Source organism: Staurois parvus, unplaced genomic scaffold (assembly GCF_062004578.1).
Source record: "Staurois parvus isolate SC_StPar_1 unplaced genomic scaffold, SC_StPar_1.0 ptg000086l, whole genome shotgun sequence".
NCBI classification, from domain to species: domain Eukaryota; kingdom Metazoa; phylum Chordata; class Amphibia; order Anura; family Ranidae; genus Staurois; species Staurois parvus.
Window position 1 is genome coordinate 8,473,683 of NW_028317882.1, and position 17,988 is coordinate 8,491,670.

Here is a 17,988-nt window from a genome sequence, read left to right on the forward strand (position 1 = left end):
TGTCTACCTCGGTTGGCAGGGTGCTGTCCAAGTAGGCCCAAGCCTGTTGTTTGAGGTCCTGCTCCAGGTCCACCTGATGCTGCTGCTGCTGCTGCTGCGGCTGGTTAGTAGTTTCCTCACTGCGCTGGTGAAGAAAGCTACTCATCATCGACTGCAGACTGAGGCAGCCGCTGCTGGTGGAGCTGCCACTGCTCCTACCACCCCACCCCTCCCCTGCTGCCATGGCAGCGGAACGCGAGCGCACAGGGCCCACAGTGTCTGAGGATGGACGTTGGCGCACAAAGGCAGAGACCAACTGACTACATAGGTGGTTTTTATAGTACGTTATTTTGGCCTCCCTCTCAGCAGGTGTGAAAAAGGCCACCATTTTTGAACAGTAGCGAGGGTCCAACAAGGTGGACAGCCAAAAGTCATCCCTCTGTCTGATGGTTATTATTCGGCTGTCGCTACGCAAGCAACCGAGCATGCTATGGGCCATTTGTGCCAAGGAATGCGAGGGACTCCCTGCCTCCATCTCCACAGCATACTGCCACGGTGCGTCTGGGTCCTCTGTCTCCTCCTCCTCTACCAGATGCTCCTGCTCCTCCACTCCTGTCCGCTGAGTGGAAAAACGACCCATTTCACTCAATAATTCCTGAGCACAAATGTCCTCCTCTACCTCCTCCTCTTCTTCCTGTCCTGCCCCCACAGGGGTCATGTGGCGTTGAGATCTGTGCGCCACGTCTACCGCACCCTGACCAGCCATTGTTAACAGCATTTGTTCAAGGACGTGCAACAGAGGAATGACGTCGTTCATCCCATAGTCCTGCCGACTCATGAATAGCGTGGCCTCCTCAAAGGGCCTGAGCAAGCGGCAGGTGTCACGCATGAGCTGCCAATGGCTGACATCGAAGTTACACAGGGGAGTACCTTTATCCGCTTGTAACATCAGGAAATCGGTGATGGCCTTTCGCTGCTCGTAAAGGCGGTCTAACATGTGTAGGGTTGAATTGCACCTTGTTGCAACGTCGCAGATCAGGCGATGATGTGGAATTCCGTTCTGCCGCTGCAGCTCAATGAGGGTGTGCTTTGCGGTGTAGGAATGGCTGAAATGCATGCAAAGTTTACGTGACATTTTAAGGATGTCTTGCAGTGGGATGGTGGATTTTAGGAACCGCTTGACAACCAGATTGAACACGTGAGCCATGCATGGCGCATGGCACAACCTTCCTTGACGCAGAGCAGACACCATGTTCTTTCCGTTGTCGGTCAACATGGTTCCGATTTTCAGTTTGCGCGGAGACAGCCATCTGTCGATTTCTCTGTTCATTACACTCAGAAGTTCCTCCCCTGTGTGACTACGTTCGCCAAGGCATACCAGGTGCAGAACAGCGTGACACCGTTGCGCCCTGCACATGTGATATGCCGGTCGGGTAATGGGACTTGGCACAGGGGTGGCGGCTGAGGACACGGCGGAAGAAGAGGTGGTAGAGGCGGACATCTTTTGTGGACCAAGGACGTGCAAACGTGGAGGCAAAAGCGGCGTGACCTGTCCAAGTTGCTGGTGCGGCTGTGACGGCACCACGTTCACCCAGTGGGCCGTAAATGACATGTACTGTCCCTGACCGTAGTTACAGCTCCACACGTTGGCGCTGCCGTGCACTTTGGCAGAGACCGACATGCTCAAAGACTGGCCCACCATCTCTTCTACATGTGAATGCAGGGCTGGCACTGCCTTTTTGGCGAAGAAATGACGGCTTGGCACTCTCCACCACGGCGCGGCACAAGCCATCATTTCTCGGAAAGGTGCTGAGTCCACCACTTGGAAAGGGAGGGACTGCAGCACCAGCAACTTGGACAGGAGGACGTTCAGCTTTTGCACCGTCGGGTGCGTGCTTGCAAACTGTTGTCTCTTGGAAACGGATTCCAAGAAAGACTGCTGACGGAATCCGTGAAGAGGAGTAGCAGGAGAAGGAGCATCTGAACGAGCGGAAGATGCCAACGAGCGACAACTCCCCTCAGCAGAGGTGTTGGAGCCTTGACTGGCTGATGGAGGGCGATTGACGTCGGGTGACGGAGCAAGTAACGGAGCGGGTGATGGATCGGGGGCTGGGGCGGGCAGAACCGCCGTATCTTTATCACGGTTTTCCCAGGCCACCAAATGGCGACGCTGCATATGCTGCCGCAACGCTGTAGTCCCAACATGGGCCCCCTGGCCACGCTTGACTTTCTGGCCACATAGTCGACATACTACTACGTTTACTTCCTCGGGCGGCTTGACGAAAAATTGCCACACCGCCGAGTAGGAAACTTTGCCCCCGATACTCCTCACTGGCTGACTGCTGCTTCCTCCGTGCACACCGGCACCACTACTGGCCATGGTGGTAGGCTGCAGTGGAGCTGGTGCTCTACTCCGTGGCCGTTTGGCTCCACTGACACTGCTGCGACCCTGCTGCTGTCTCCTGGGCAACCCACCGACTGTTTCGCTCGCTGCCAAGCTGCCACCCTCTTCTCCTGATGATGCGGAAGAAATTGCCTGATGACGACGAGGCTGCCAAGTGCGATCAACCTCCTCATCATCAAGTAGGGTCTCCGCCTCACTACTAGCCCCCTCGGCTGCGTCTGGGTCAGGAGACAGACCTGTCTCTAGACCGGCTACCGAGCCACTCTCCTCGCCACTACTTCTTCGCCTGGCTGCTGAAAAGGCGGATGTCTCCCCCCGTTCCTGACCGCCCTCTGTTAGCTCTTCCTCACTGTACAGTGGGGCTGAGCCCACAGCATGCGATACTTCGCTTGGTGAGGGAACACCAAAGGACAGGGGCAGGTAGAGGACACGTGATTTCAGTGGGCTTGGTCCCGGGCCATGCCAACTAACGGTTGTGTCTGACGTACCCACCGACCGTTGGCTGTAGGTGTCAGAGGTGACCTGGGAAGAGGAAGACGACCGAGCCAACCAATCGACGACGGCAGGGTTGTCGGTGGAGACACGACCGCTGGATGACACCGGGAGCACTGGCCTCTGGCTGCGAATAGTGCTGCCTCGACCCCTTCCTCTGCTGCCACGTCTGCTCGCTCCTAAAACATTGCCTCCTCTGCCACTCCTCTGCATGTTGTCTGACATACTCTTTAATTCAACGATTCTGTGTCCCTGAGTAACAATTCTGTGTCCCTGAGTAACAATTCTGTCTGTCCCTGAGTAACAATTCTGTGGCCCTAACTAACAATTCTGTGGCCCTCAGTAACAATTCTGTGTCTGTCCCTGAGTAACAATTCTGTGGCCCTAACTAACGTTTCTGTGGCCCTAAGTAACAGTTCTGTGGCCCTCAGTAACAATTCTGTGTCTGTCCCTGAGTAACAATTCTGTGGCCCTAACCAACGTTTCTGTGGCCCTAAGTAACAATTCTCTGGCACTCAGTAACAATTCTGTCTGTCCCTGAGTAACAATTCTGTGGCCCTAATAACGTTTCTGTGGCCCTAAGTAACAGTTCTGTGGCCCTCAGTAACAATTCTGTGTCTGTCCCTGAGTAACAATTCTGTGGCCCTAACTAACGTTTCTGTGGCCCTAAGTAACAATTCTCTGGCACTCAGTAACAATTCTGTCTGTCCCTGAGTAACAATTCTGTGGCCCTAACTAGCGTTTCTTTGGCCCTAAGTAACGATTCTGTGGCCCTCATTAACAATTCTGTGTCCCTGAGTAATGCTTCTCTGTCCCTAAGTAACGTTTCTCTGTCCCCAAGTAACGTTTCTGTGGCCCTAACTCTGTCCCTAATACAGAGCGGTCTGCCTCTCTTGAATGACTGGAGGCAAATGAAGAATTCTAAAATGGCCGCTATTTATAGCTCGACCATTACACAGTGCTGGCTGCCTGGCTGCTGATTGGCTAATGCGATCACATGTCATTAAGGAATGCATTATGGGTCAGCGCGCCTTGTCTGCGCGCCTTCCCAGACATCCCCGCTCCGTCGCCGCACATGTCCGCCGCCATTTTAGGAAAAATCTAAAATTTTCCAATATTCGACTCGAATTCCACTTCGCCTACTTCGATTCGCTCATCTCTAACTGTCATCAATACCTCTTTGTCTGGTAACACAGGATTGTTAACCCCTTCTTGGTCTACAGACATGATTTCTGCTATTCCTGTGTCATTTCTTGGCCCTTACATCTCACAAGGTTTGTCTGTCTGCCACAGCATGCGCTCCCTTTACTATCAGCTGATCAGCTGCAGCTTGAACTTCAACAACATAAATTCCTGCTATCACACTGCCACATGAGGAGGGCTCTGACATGTCTGATACCTTATACTTGTCTAACAGTCCCTTGGAGTGCCTCTCATACACTATTTTAACAGGGAGCAACTTGGCAGTGAACTGTGAGACAACTTTCCACATCATTGACAAACATTGTACTAAACAATCCCAATCTCATTCACCTTTGTTCAGTACAGCCTGCAACACCTTGGTTGCACTTATGGTTCTTTGCAGTATTACCTCAACTGACCAATGAGGAGCCACCATGGTATGCAATGGCTCAAGGTTCCAAAGTTGAAGCATTTCTTTTAACATGTCTGTCAGGAAAGGGAAGCCCGAATCCGCACTTTCCTGCTTCTGAGGATGTGGATGGAGTCATTTGCTAAACTTCTAGATGTTATATTTTTAAAAAAGGGGATTTCTTCTTGCAGAAGGTAGCCTTCAGCAACAGCCTGGTGCTCTTCCAGAGCATTGCCAGGTGTGTGATCTACTATCAATCATTCTAGTTCTTTGTCAATGAGTTGCTCCAGATCTTTACATGGGACACTGTCAGTTTGGCACACCACTCTTTTGTGGGCCGTGGACAAGAGCTGTCTATTTACCCTTACTTTTAAACAGAAAAGCCACTTTCAATATTGTATTACACTTTTGACTAAACTATTCCAGTCTATTTCATCTGTGCTTAAATCAAAGGTACTTCGCAGCCCTGCTCCACCTTCCCACGGAGACACAGAAGAACAGAGTTGTTCAGCAACAGGTGCATTGCACATTTAATCTTTAGCCGTACCAGATTGTGATACCATATTATTGTGCACATTACATGATGTCCTTTACTAATTTTTCCCATTTTTTGTGTATATCTAGTTTGCAGTTTATTGCTACATATCCCATCCACTTTATAAGGATACAATCTCATGTAATAGAGCTAGTGCTTTTTCCTTGTTTGCTTTATGAAGGAAGGGAGAGCAGTGGTTTCATGTGGCTGGAAAGAGGGCAGAGCTGAGGTGACTTGTAGCTAGAAGGTGGGAAGAACAGAGATGACCTGTGGCTGGAAGGAGGGTGCATAGCAGAGCAGAGTTGACCTGTGGCTAAAAGGAGAGATAGAGGTGACTTTTGGCTAGAAGGAGCCTGCAGAGCAGAGGTGACTTGTGGCTGGAAGGAGGGCAGAGCAGTGGTGATGTGCAGCTGGAAGGAAGGAGCAGAGCAGAGGTAACTTGTAGCAGGAAATTAGGGAGAGCAGAGATGACCTTTGGCTGGAAGAAGGGCAGAGCAGAGGTGACCTGTGGCTGGAAGGAGTGGGCAGAGCAGAGGCAACTATGGCAAGAAAGAAGTGGCACAGCAGAGGTAATCTGTGGCTGGAAGAAGGTAGAAGAGCAAAGATGACCTGCATCTGGAAAGAGAGGGAAGAGCGGAGGTGACCTGTGGCTTCAAGGTGGGGGCAGAGCAGAGGTTATCTGTGGCGGGAAGGAGGGACAAAGAAGAAGTGGCCTGAAAAAAGGGGGGGGCATAAGTGACCTGTTGCTGGAAGAAGAGGAGAGCAGAGGTAACATGTGGCTGAAAGGAGGGGAGAACAGAAGTGACCTGAGGCTTGAAGGAGGGGGTAGAGCAGAGATGACCTGTGACTGGAAGGTAAGGAGAGCAGAGGTGACCTTTGGTTGAACAGATGGGACAGAGCAGAGATAACCTGTGGCTGGAAGGAGGGGGCAGAGCAGGGGGTGAGTTATGGCTGGAAGGAGGAGGAAAGCAGAAGTGACCTATGGCTGGAAGGAAGGGGAAGAGCAGGTGTGAACTGTGGCTGAAAGGAAGGGAAAGCAGGAGATGATTTGTGGTTGGTAGGAGGGGAGAGCAGAGGTGACTTGTGGCTGGAAGGAGGGGAGAACAGAAATGTCTTGTGGCTGGAAGGAGGGGGCATAGCAAATATCACCTGGGGCTGCAAGGAGAGAACAGAGGTGACTTGTAGCTGGACAGAGGAGGCAGAGCAGAGGTGACCTGTGGCTGAAAGGAGAGAGCAGAGTGAAGTTGACCTGTGGCTAGAAGAAGGGAAGAGGCAGAGGTGACTTTTGGTTAGAAGCAGCCTGCAGAGCAGAGGGGACTTGTGGCTAGAAGAAGGGCAGAGCAAAGGTGACCTTTGGCTGGAAAGAAGTGGCAGAGCAGAAGTGACCTGTGGCTGGAAGGAGGGAGCAGAGGAAAAGTGACCTGTGGCCTGAAATGAGGAGGGGGGGAGGGCATAGTTGACCTGTGTCTGGAAGAAGAGGAGAGCAGAGTTGACATATGGCTGGAAAGAGGGGAGAACAGAAGTGACCTGTGGCTTAAAGGAGGGGGTAGAGCAGAGATAACCTATGGCTGGAAGAAGGGGGAAGAGCAGGGGTGAGTTATGGCTGGAAGGAGGGGAAAAGCAGAAGTGACCTACAGGTGAAACTCGAAAAATAAGAATATCGTGCAAAAGTTCATTTATTTCAGTAATGCAACTTAAAAGGTGAAACTAATATATGAGATAGACTCATTACATGCAAAGCAAGATAGTTCAAGCAGTGATTTGTAATAATTGTGATGATTATGGCTTACAGCTCATGAAAACCCCAAATCCACAATCTCAGAAAATTAGAATATTACATGCAATCAATAAAACAAGGATTGTACATAGAATAATATCGGACCTCTGAAAAGTATAAGCATACATACAGTATGTACTCAGTACTTGGTTTGGGCCCCTTTTGCAGCAATTACTGCCTCAATCTGGCGTGCCATGGAAGCTATCAGCCTGTGGCACTGCTGAGATGTTATGGAAGACCAGGATGCTTCAATAGTGGCCTTCAGCTCTTCTCCATTGTTCGGTCTCATGTCTCTCATCTTTCTCTTGGCAATGCCTCATAGATTCTCTATGGGGTTCAGATCAGGCGAGTTTGCTGGCCAATCAAGCACAGTAATCCCACGGTCATTGAACCAGGTTTTGGTGCTTTTGACTGTGTGGGCAGGTGCCAAGTCCTGCTGGAAAATGAAGTCAGCATCCCCATAAAGCTCGTCTGCGGAAGGAAGCATGAAGTGCTTTAAAATCTCCTGGTAGACGGCTGCGTTGGCCCTGGACTTAATGAAGCACAGTGGACCAACACCAGCAGATGACATGGCTCCCCAAATCAACACAGACTGTGGAAACTTCACACTGGAGTTCAAGCATCTTGCAGTGTGTGGTGTGCCTCTCCATTCTTCTTCCATACCTGGGTCCTTGGTTTCCAAATGAGATGCAAAAGTTGCTCAGAAAAGAGGACTTTGGACCCCTGAGCAACAGACCAGGTCTGTTTTTCTTTAGCCCAGGTAGGACGCTTCTGACGTTTGCTGTTCAGGAGCGGCTTGACAAGAGGAATACGACATTTGAAGCCCATGTCCAGGATCCGTCTGTGTGTGGTGGCTCTTGATGTACTGACTCAAGCCTCAGTCCACTCCTTGTGAAAGTCCCCAACACTTTTGAATGGCCTTTTCCTGACAATCCTCTCCAGGCTGTGGTCATCCCTTCTGCTTGTGCACCTTTTTCTTCCACACTTTTCTCTTCCACGTAACTTTCTATTAATGTGCTTTGATACAGCACTTTGGGAACATTAAACTTCTTTTGCAATTACCATTTGAGGCTTTCCCTCCTTATGGAGAGTGTCAATGATGGTTTCCTGCACAACTGTCAGGTCAGCAGTCTTTCCCATGATTGTGATTCCTACTGAACCAGACTGAGAGACCATTTAAAGGCTCAGGAACCCTTTGCAGGTGTTATGGCTTAATTAGCTGCTTATAGTGGGACACTTTGAGCCTAGAATATTGCACCTTTTCACAATATTCTAATTTTCTGAGATAGTGGATTTGGGGTTTTCATGAGCTGTAAGCCATAATCATTACAATTATTACAAATCACGGCTTGAACTATCTTGCTTTGCATGTAATGAGTCTATCTCATATATTAGTTTCACCTTTTAAGTTGCATTACTGAAATAAATGAACTTTTGCACGATATTCTAATTTTTTGAGTTTCACCTGTATGACTGGAAGGAAGGGCAAAGCAGGTGTGATCTGTGGCTGGAAAGAGGGGGCAGAACAGGGGTGAGTTGTGGCTGGAAGGAGGGGGAAAGCAGAGATGATTTGTTGCTGAAAAGAGGGGAGAGCAGAGGTGACTTGTGGTTTGAAGTAGGGGAAAGCAGAGATGACCAGTGGCTGGAAAGAGGTGGCATAGCTGAGGTCACCTGGGGCTGCAGAGATGGAACAGAGGTGACTTGTATCTGGATAGAGGGGGCAGAGCAGAGGTGACCTGTGGCTGAAAGGAGGGAGCAGCGTAAAGGTGACCTGTAGCTAGAAGAAGAAGAAAGGTAGAGGTGACTTTTGGCTAGAAGGAGCCTGCAGAGCAGAGGTGATTTGTGGCTGGAAGGAGGGCAGAGCAGTGGTGATGTGCAGCTGGACAGAAGGAGCAGAGAACTTGGTTGGAGAGAAATGGCAGAGCAGAGGTGACCTGTGACTGGAAGGAGGGGAATGCAGAGATGACTTGTGGCTAGAAGGAGGAGAGAGTAGAGGTGACCTGTGGCTGAAAGGAGGGCAGAGAAGAGGTGACCTTTAGCTAGAAGGAGGAGAGAGCACAGGTGACCTGTGGCTGGAAGGAAGGGGCAGAGCAGAGGTAACCAGTGACTGACAGCAGAGTAGAGGTGACCTGTGGTTGGAAGGAAGAGAGAGCAGAGTTTACCTGAGGCTGGAAGGAGGGAGCAGACCAGAGGTGACCTGTGGGTGGAAGGAGAGGAGAGCAGAGGAAAACGGGGGTAGAGTAGAGGTAACATATGACTGCAAGGAGGGGGCAGAGCATAGCTAACCTGTGGCTGGAAGGAGAGCAGAACAGAGGTGATCTGTGAGTTGACAGAGGGGGCAACACAGAAGCGACCTATAGCTGAAAGGAGAGGGCAGATTAGAGGTGACCTGTGGCGTGAAGGAGAAGGTAGAGTAGAGGTGACCTGTGGATGGAAGGAGGGGAGAGTAGCGGTGACCGGTGGGCTGAAGGAGGGGGCAGAGCAGAAGTGACCTGTGGCCGTGAAAAGGGAGCAGAGCAGAGGTGGGCTGTGGATAGAAGGAGGGGTACGGTACGGGTAGCCTTTGGCTAGAAGGAGGGGGGAGAGCAGAGGTGACTTGTGGCTGGAAGGAGGGGACAAACCAGAAGTGTACTATGGCTGAAAGTAGGGGTAGAGTAGAAGTGCCCTATAGCTGGGAGGAAGGGGGAAAGCCAGAGGTGACCTGTGGCTAAAAGGAAGGCGGACAGCAAAGGTCACCTGTGGCTGGAAGGAGGTGAGAGTAGGGGTGAACAATGGATGGTAGTGGGAACATATGTTACCTCCAGTATACAGGAGACACACTGATCAACATTGTAAGGGTGCACACTAACCACCAATGTAAGGTGGGCACACTTAGAAAGCAATGTTGTACACAGTCCTCACCCCCACATACTATACGCTACATAGTACTGACCCCTTCTCACTCTATATACTATGTTGTATATTTCACAATGAAGGGAGTATGCTGTCTGTTGTTCTAGTTGGATTAAATTAGTACATGACTTTGGGGGTTAATTATTATAATGTTCTGGAGTTAATTAATGTGCAGTGTTTGGTGTTTCTTACTGTGCCTTGTTGAGAGTTAATAACTGTGCCGTGCTGGGGGTTTATTATTGTGCCATGCTGGGAGTTAATTGTTGTGTCATGCTAAGGGCTTAACTACTGTGCAATTGTGTGGGTTAATTGTGTCGTTCTTGTGGTTAATTATTATGCCTTGATGGTGGCTAATTATTGTGCAATGTTTAGGGTTAAACATTGTGTCATCTTGGGTGCTAACTATTGTGCAATGTTGGGGCTAATTATTGTGCCATTCTAGGTGTTAATTTTTGTGCTTTTCCAGTTGTTAATTATTTTGCTACACTAGGGGTTAATTATTGTGACAATGGGGGTTATTGCTGGCCCTTACATATGTGGAGGGGGGTTATCATTGCAGGCATTTACACTTCCTGGGGGTTATCATCGCTGGTCCCAACTGAGCTTATTTTACTCCATCGGTGTCTTAAGGGTACACCAAAGCTCTTTTTTTGTCTATAAAAATGTGGAAAGGTGGCACACTGCACACCATATACTTTTTTATACAATGCCCTCTTTTGGCCATGCCTACTTTTCAGCCATGCCCACAGAGGCGCTGCTGGGCACGCTGCATTAACTTCTCCACTTATACTCCCAGCATCAACACAGCACCCCCCCCCCCCAGAAAATGTGACTGTAGCCACTCCCTTCTGTAATCATAATGTGGATTGGGCCCTCACAAGGCTGTGTGAAAGGGCAAGGCTACCATGTTGTTCAGAATTCAGCCATGATAGTTCGTAACAATAAGAAGATATGTCTCTCGGTTTTCTGTGCAATACCCTTTTTATGTAAATATTTTATTTGCACAATTTTTACCTTTTCATTATTAAAAATTATTTTTAAAAGTGTTAAAATTGTTTTTAATGCACCAATGCAAAACTGAATGAATCCCTGTCTCTTTGAAAAGCATTACTACATGGTTAATCTCTGGATATACCTGTCAGTGGTGGCAGCGTGTGTTACTGACATTTGTTCTTAAAGTGTTATGAAACCCAGGACCCTGCATTCACTATATCTGGTCTCCCACAGTACACATAACATGGATATGCAATTATTTTAGTAAATATAAATGGCTAAATACCTTTTTTCATCAACAGTTATAGCAGTCGTGTGACTTCTGTAAGTGTCCAACACTGGTTAAAGCTTGTAGGAAAAGTCTTCATTCTCCCCTGATTGTCTTATGAGGCTGATGGACCCCTGACCCTCTTTCTGGGCAGTGTTGATTGGCCCTGTGCTAATTTCACACACTCCACCAAAAAATGGAAAAAAAAACCTCTCTAGCAATACAAACCACTCTGAGGATGTGCAGCTTGCCCCCAATGCTCTGTTCTATCAGGAGATGGATTGAGAACAGTAGAAGAAGGGGAGGATCAGAGAATCAAAGATCAGGGACAGGATCAGGGAAAGGATCAAACATCCTTTTTACACAGTGCAGAGGATTAACCCCTTAGGTTCCACAATGAGTATAACAAGCATGCTTTACTGCATATACAGACAGATTTTACTGTTGTAGGTTTAGTACCACTTTATGCCATAATTGCTATTGCTAATATTGTGAACCTTTGACATTTTTTAGTAAAAATTTCTGGTGGCAGCGTAAAGGGTTAATTGCTTAGTTAAACCTGGTGACAATCGCTCTCAGTCTGTTGGCACTTAGATTGTGGCACCGCCAGCTGGAAAATCTTTGTGTAGGGTAAGGCTGAGAGTGTAATTTTTGCAGTGACAGCACTGTGTGAGGTTGACCAGCCATTGGTCACAGGTAGGTGAAGAGGACAGTGGTCTGACACTGTGTTTCACCTTTGTGGCAAAACTCTCACCCACCCAGGTGGCTCCAGAAAACAGCAGACTTCTTGTGCTCTCTGGTATCTCCTGGGGGTACAACAGGTTCTTCCTCCCTGTTGCAAAGGGTGGCAGCAAACACTTTTGCACATGAACTAGGGAAAGAACCCCAGACGTCTGCCCAGCTCAGTTACCTTGGGTAGCATCCAGAGATAGAGGACACTTGGAAAAAGCATTGTCCAACTCACTACACCACAAACAACACACTTGCCTCCATTCTTTATCAGGGCCTTCCCAGTGAAATTTTCCTGCACTCTAAATCACGCTCAGATTTTTCTGGGGAATTTGAGCTACAACTGGAGCTTTTGTTTCCTATTAACGCACTCCAGTTGCTGTGGGAGATGGTTTTCCTTTAACTGGGAGTTGCTGGCATTCCCAGCCATGCTGGGTCACCACTCCAAGCAAGATTTGTGCTTTAAATTGTCATTGTCATCCCAGCCTGAGCCTATTAAACAGTAAATTACCCAGAACTAAATCAGTAGAAATGGTTGCAACAATTATGTCTAGCATTCCTAGGCCATTTCTTCCAAGCAGCAATCTTCTCAAATTCAGCCAGAATATCCTCAACATCCTCTGTAGGCAGTATAGGTTGTAAAAAATTGGTTGCTCTGATTTCATCCTTGTTGCCATGGACAACAGCACTTGCCTGCTGCTTCTGGACCATTGGCTCTTTCACAGCACTAAACACTGGCTTGCCTCTCTCTGTAGCTGGGGTCACTGCTGGCAAATGATGTTTACACCAGTCTACGGCACACTCTCAAACTGGTGGATTCTGTTTGGACACAACATGGGGTTTGCCCAAGTGGTGAAATCCCCTCCAGCCACAGAATAGTCTCTCATTTTAGAAATGTCCATTTTCTTTGAAACGCCCATATTGCAGGCACACAGTTTACAATGTTCACATCACTTGTACTTTTCCACCAAATTGCTGCACTGTCTCATTAAAGTCTGCTTTCACAGGATCACACCAGCTCAAAACACAATGTGCTTTTCAATGGCTCTTTGCCATAGAACATAAACAGTTCAGTACAGCCAAACACATGTTTTACTGGTGAGGATCTAGAAAGACTCCACCTTATTTCTTGCCCACATCTGCGCACCAATTATAAAGATTAGCATCAAGGGTTGAGCATTAAGGTCACAGCCACTTGCTTAAATCTTTAGTTTAGGACCTTTCTTGCCCACTTTTAATAAAGGAAAGTAAAAAAAAAAACTCACATAGGTTTCCCTCACAGGAGTTTTACAGCATTTTCACAATAGAACACATATTTTCTAGCCTCCTGGTTCACCACGCTGTCTCAGTCAGCTTTGGGACTAATGAAATGCCCAACTGGGCTGCACAGATTTCTGCCTAATACCACAGCATCCCTGAATACCTCTCAGGTGGCGGCCTGGTCAGATGGCTTTTCCTTAAGGTCAAGTGTCTTGTTTTCTAGCAGCTTGTCTCCAGGGTAAAAGAGCCCTGAATCACAGACAACTCCTTAATTACAAAGATTTGCACAACTGTTCCATCTGGCTGCTGGTCTCCAGTAAACTGTGGACTTAGGGTTAGATGCTTCATCTCTTCCAAGTCTCTTTGAAGTCTCTAGACTCCAGAACATCAATCAGGAGTTACAAATCCTAGAAAAAACTGTAAAACTAGTTTTCTCCACTCAGAATAGCCATGCTGGAGCCGTCAGTCTGCACCATTGAGAACCCTGTATACCATTTAACCCTTCTAAAACAGTGGCAGGCCACAGAACTGTCACAATATACATAAAACTGCATCTCATTACTGTTTTAATGTATTAAGGCACATAATTATATAAATAGTTGTGATGTTCTGAGCCCATTTAAAAGTGTTTAACCATCTTGGGAGCACCATTATCCTGGGTGGATGTCATATGACCCTCCAGGTGTCCTAGGGATCACACAGTGGCCTGATCAGTCACCCGCTGTGTCCACTAGACACAGCAGAAGACAGATCGTTGTACTGGGCCAGCCCTGATTGGCCACAGTCATCACAAGGTACAGATAGGGCCAATCACAGTGCACCTGTACCATGCACTAGCTGTGGCCAATCACAGCCATCACAATTATACACAATGGCACATAGAGGCCATTCATAAAAATGATTGCTTATAACAGTGATCATTACTGTAATAAGCAATCATAGTGTAAAAAATGATCCTGATCACCTTCCCAGAGCAGTACAGTGTCACTATGGTGACACTATACTGCTCAGGTCACAGTATGTAAAAAAAATTAAAAAAATTGTTAAAAAATATAAGAATGTAAAAAAAATTAAAACATTTTAATTTATTTTTTTTTTTAAAAAACTGTCACCAGTCAGAGTACCTGATCGCTGCCACCCCAGTCATATGATGACACTGTACTGCTCTAGTGACAGTATGCAAAGAAAAATGTTAAAAACACATTTTTGAACATTTCCAAAAAATTGGGACAATTAAAACTTTAAAAAACTCACCATGCCTCTTACTAAATACTTTGAACTGTATAATTTCCAAAAAGGGATCGTTTAGGGAATATTTGTACTGTCCTGGCATTTTAGGGACTCAAAAAATGAGACAGGCTGTCAGAACATATACAGTGAAACCATAAAACAGCACAAAACATGAAATTAATCAAAAATAATTATACACAAATCATTTATCTTTTTATGTTTGGGTTTGTGTGTATAAGGTACAAAATAAGTTTGAAATAGCAAACATTATTTAAAGTATACAGTATAAATGTTAGTAAAATATTTGTAACAAACATACTTTTTACATTGCAATTTAACAAAAGTTACATTACGGATAGCATTAACAACTTTCAGATTGATAGCTGCCAAGACAAAGCAAAATTAACTTACTTAGTTTGTGAAAATGTCTTAATCTCTGTCTGTCCACCCTGATTTCCTGTAGTAAGGACGACTTTAGGTATAAAATAGTAAAACTAAAAAGACCAAGGGCCACCAGAAGATATAAAAAAAATGTTCTAGTCCAAAGCATCTTCTCTGTCAGTGTTCTCATACAGTATCACACTTTACATGAATGTCCTTGAAAACTCTCAGATGAATTAAGCAATATTGTATGCAAATTAAGTTAGATCCCGTTCTTCCAGTATATTAGCCATCACAAACAAACTTTCATACACAGCTAGTTCAAAACCAAAGCTACTTGCTAGTATTCTATTTTTTGTGTTGTTTAGCAGATATTAAATTACAGGTGCAACGACACTTCCCAACTGCCCTATAGCAGAAATACTGCTACAGGGCGTCATGAGTGAGCAAAATCACATATATACAGGTGAAACTCGAAAAATTAGAATATCGTGCAAAAGTTCATTTATTTCAGTAATGCAACTTAAAAGGTGAAACTAATATATGAGATAGACTCATTACATGCAAAGCAACATAGTTCAAGCTGTGATTTGTCATAATTGTGATGATTTTGGCTTACAGCTCATGAAAACCCCAAATCCACTATCTCAGAAAATTAGAATATTGTGAAAAGGTGCAATATTCTAGGCTCAAAGTGTCCCACTATAAGCAGCTAATTAAGCCATAACACCTGCAAAGGGTTCCTGAGCCTTTAAATGGTCTCTCAGTCTAGTTCAGTAGGAATCACAATCATGGGAAAGACTGCTGACCTGACAGTTGGGCAGAAAACCATCACTGACACCCTCCATAAGGAGGGAAAGCCTCAAAAGGTAATTGCAAAAGAAGTTTAATGTTCTCAAAGTGCTGTATCAAAGCACATTAATAGAAAGTTACGTGGAAGAGAAAAGTGTGGAAGAAAAAGGTGCACAAGCAGAAGGGATGACTGCAGCCTGGAGAGGATTGTCAGGAAAAGGCCATTCAAAAGTGTTGGGTACTTTCACAAGGAGTGGACTGAGGCTGGAGTCAGTACATCAAGAGCCACCACACACAGACGGATCCTGGATATGGGCTTCAAATTTCGTATTCCTCTTGTCAAGCTGCTCCTGAACAACAAACGTCAGAAGCGTCTTACCTGAGCTAAAGAAAAACAGACCTGGTCTGTTGCTCAGGGGTCCAAAGTCCTCTTTTCTGAGCAACTTTTGCATCTCATTTGGAAACCAAGGACCCAGAGTATGGAGGAAGAATGGAGAGGCACACACTGCAAGATGCTTGAACTCCAGTGTGAAGTTTCCACAGTCTGTGTTGATTTGGGGAGTCATGTCATCTGCTGGTGTTGGTCCACTGTGCTTCATTAAGTCCAGGGCCAACGCAGCCGTCTACCAGGAGATTTTAGAGCACTTCATGCTTCCTTCCGCAGACAAGCTTTATGGGGATGCTGACTTTATTTTCCAGCAGGACTTGGCACCTGCCCACACTGTCAAAAGCACCAAAACCTGGTTCAATGACCGTGGGATTACTGTGCTTGATTGGCCAGCAAACTCGCCTGACCTGAACCCCATAGAGAATCTATGGGGCATTGCCAAGAGAAAGATGAGAGACATGAGACCGAACAATGCAAAAGAGCTGAAGGCCACTATTGAAGCATCCTGGTCTTCCATAACACCTCAGCAGTGCCACAGGCTGATAGCTTCCATGCCACGCCGGATTGAGGCAGTAATTGCTGCAAAAGGGGCCCAAACCAAGTACTGAGTACATATGCATGCGTATACTTTTCAGAGGTCCGATATTGTTCTATGTACAATCCTTGTTTTATTGATTGCATGTAATATTCTAATTTTCTGAGATTGTGGATTTGGGGTTTTCATGAGCTGTAAGCCATAATCATCACAGTTATGACAAATCATGGCTTGAACTATCTTGCTTTGCATGTAATGAGTCTATCTCATATATTAGTTTCACCTTTTAAGTTGCATTACTGAAATAAATGAACTTTTGCACGATATTCTAATTTTTCGAGTTTCACCTGTATATGTGATTTAGAATTTTCGGGTAGGGGGCGCCATTCACGGCCACGGCTGTCAATCACCGGGTCCCAGCCGGTGATTACTCGCCAGGGCCCAGTGATTACTAACAATGCTCCTCTCTGTCAGCTTGGGCACGCTGCTTTGGATGGCTGTGCACAGCACAGCCATCCAAACAGTGTGCTTACCGTGAAGCACACAGACACCACCACCTAGTAAAACACTGCCTGCACAGAGTTAACCCTTGATCGCCCCTCATGTTAACCCCTTCCTGCCCAGTACCATTAGTACAGTGTCAGTGCTTTTTATTAGTACTGATCACTGTATTGGTGTCACTGGGAATGTCAGTGACACCAGTCAGTTCCCCCCAGTGGCAGAATGCCCGCTGCAGTCCTGCTATAAGTCGATGATCACCACCATTACTAGTAAAAATTAAAAAAAAAAATCCCAGTATATATACCGCCATTTGTAAACGCTATAACTTTCACTTAAACCAATTAATTTACACGTGTTGGGACATCTCGCAGAATACACTTTGGCCTACATTTATGACAAACTTTGATTTTTAAAATTTTTTACTGGACATGTTTAATAGCAAAAAGTTAAAAATACTAAATTTTTCTCAAAATTGTCGGTCTTTTTTAATAGTGGAAAAAATACAAAACGCACAGGAGATCAAATGCCACCGAAAGAAAGCTCAATTCGTGGGAGAAAAGGACGTAAATTTCATTTGGGTGGAGCGTTGCATGACCGCGCAATAGTCAGTTAAAGTAACACAGCGCCATAATGCATAAATAGTTCTGGTAAGGAAGGGGAGTAAATCCTCAGAAGGACAAGTGGTTAATACTTTTGTAAAGTGATAAATGAACATTCAGACTTATGTGAGCCTAAGCATACTTTCATTTTTTGGTATTGCAGTGATTATTTGTTCAGGGCTTAATGCGATGAGTAAAAGTTACAAAAACAGGTTTTCCAAACATCTTCAGCCTTTCCACTATATAGCAATTAAATTAACCCCTAATATTTAAAGTAACTAGATCACTTCAACAGAACAAACAAGCTGTGATAGGTGTGAAGAACAAGCATTTGACGAGCCTGTACGTGCCTGCAGAAGTTTTCAATGTCCCTGCCCAAATGCCAGGCATGTCATGATAAGGCTCCATGTACATGAGCCTACCCTTGCCGCTGGCTGTGGGAAAACAGAGAGAAGAGGTGATCTGTGGCTGGAAAAAGGGCACAGCAGGTGACCTGTGGGTTGAAAGAGATCAAAGCAGAAGTGACCTGAAGTTGAAAGAATAGGACAAAGTAGAGGTGACCTGTGGCTGAAAGCAGGCAGAGCAGAGGTCACCTTTGGCTGGAAGAATGAGAAAGCTTACGTGACCTGTGGCTGGAGGGAG

The 17,988-nt window shown here is 46.3% G+C and overlaps 1 protein-coding gene across 1 annotated transcript in view; it reads right to left on the reverse strand.

The window, feature by feature from the left end:
• Positions 1-14,712, reverse strand: part of LOC149468505 (beta-1,4-galactosyltransferase 2-like) — a 123,931-nt gene extending 109,219 nt beyond the window's left edge. Inside the window, exon 1 of the mRNA XM_089670018.1 lies at positions 14,562-14,712. Coding sequence (XP_089526144.1) covers positions 14,562-14,700 — 139 coding nt within the window. The 5' untranslated portion in view covers positions 14,701-14,712. The remainder of the gene's footprint in view (positions 1-14,561) is intronic.
• Between the last annotated feature and the right edge of the window lie 3,276 nt (positions 14,713-17,988).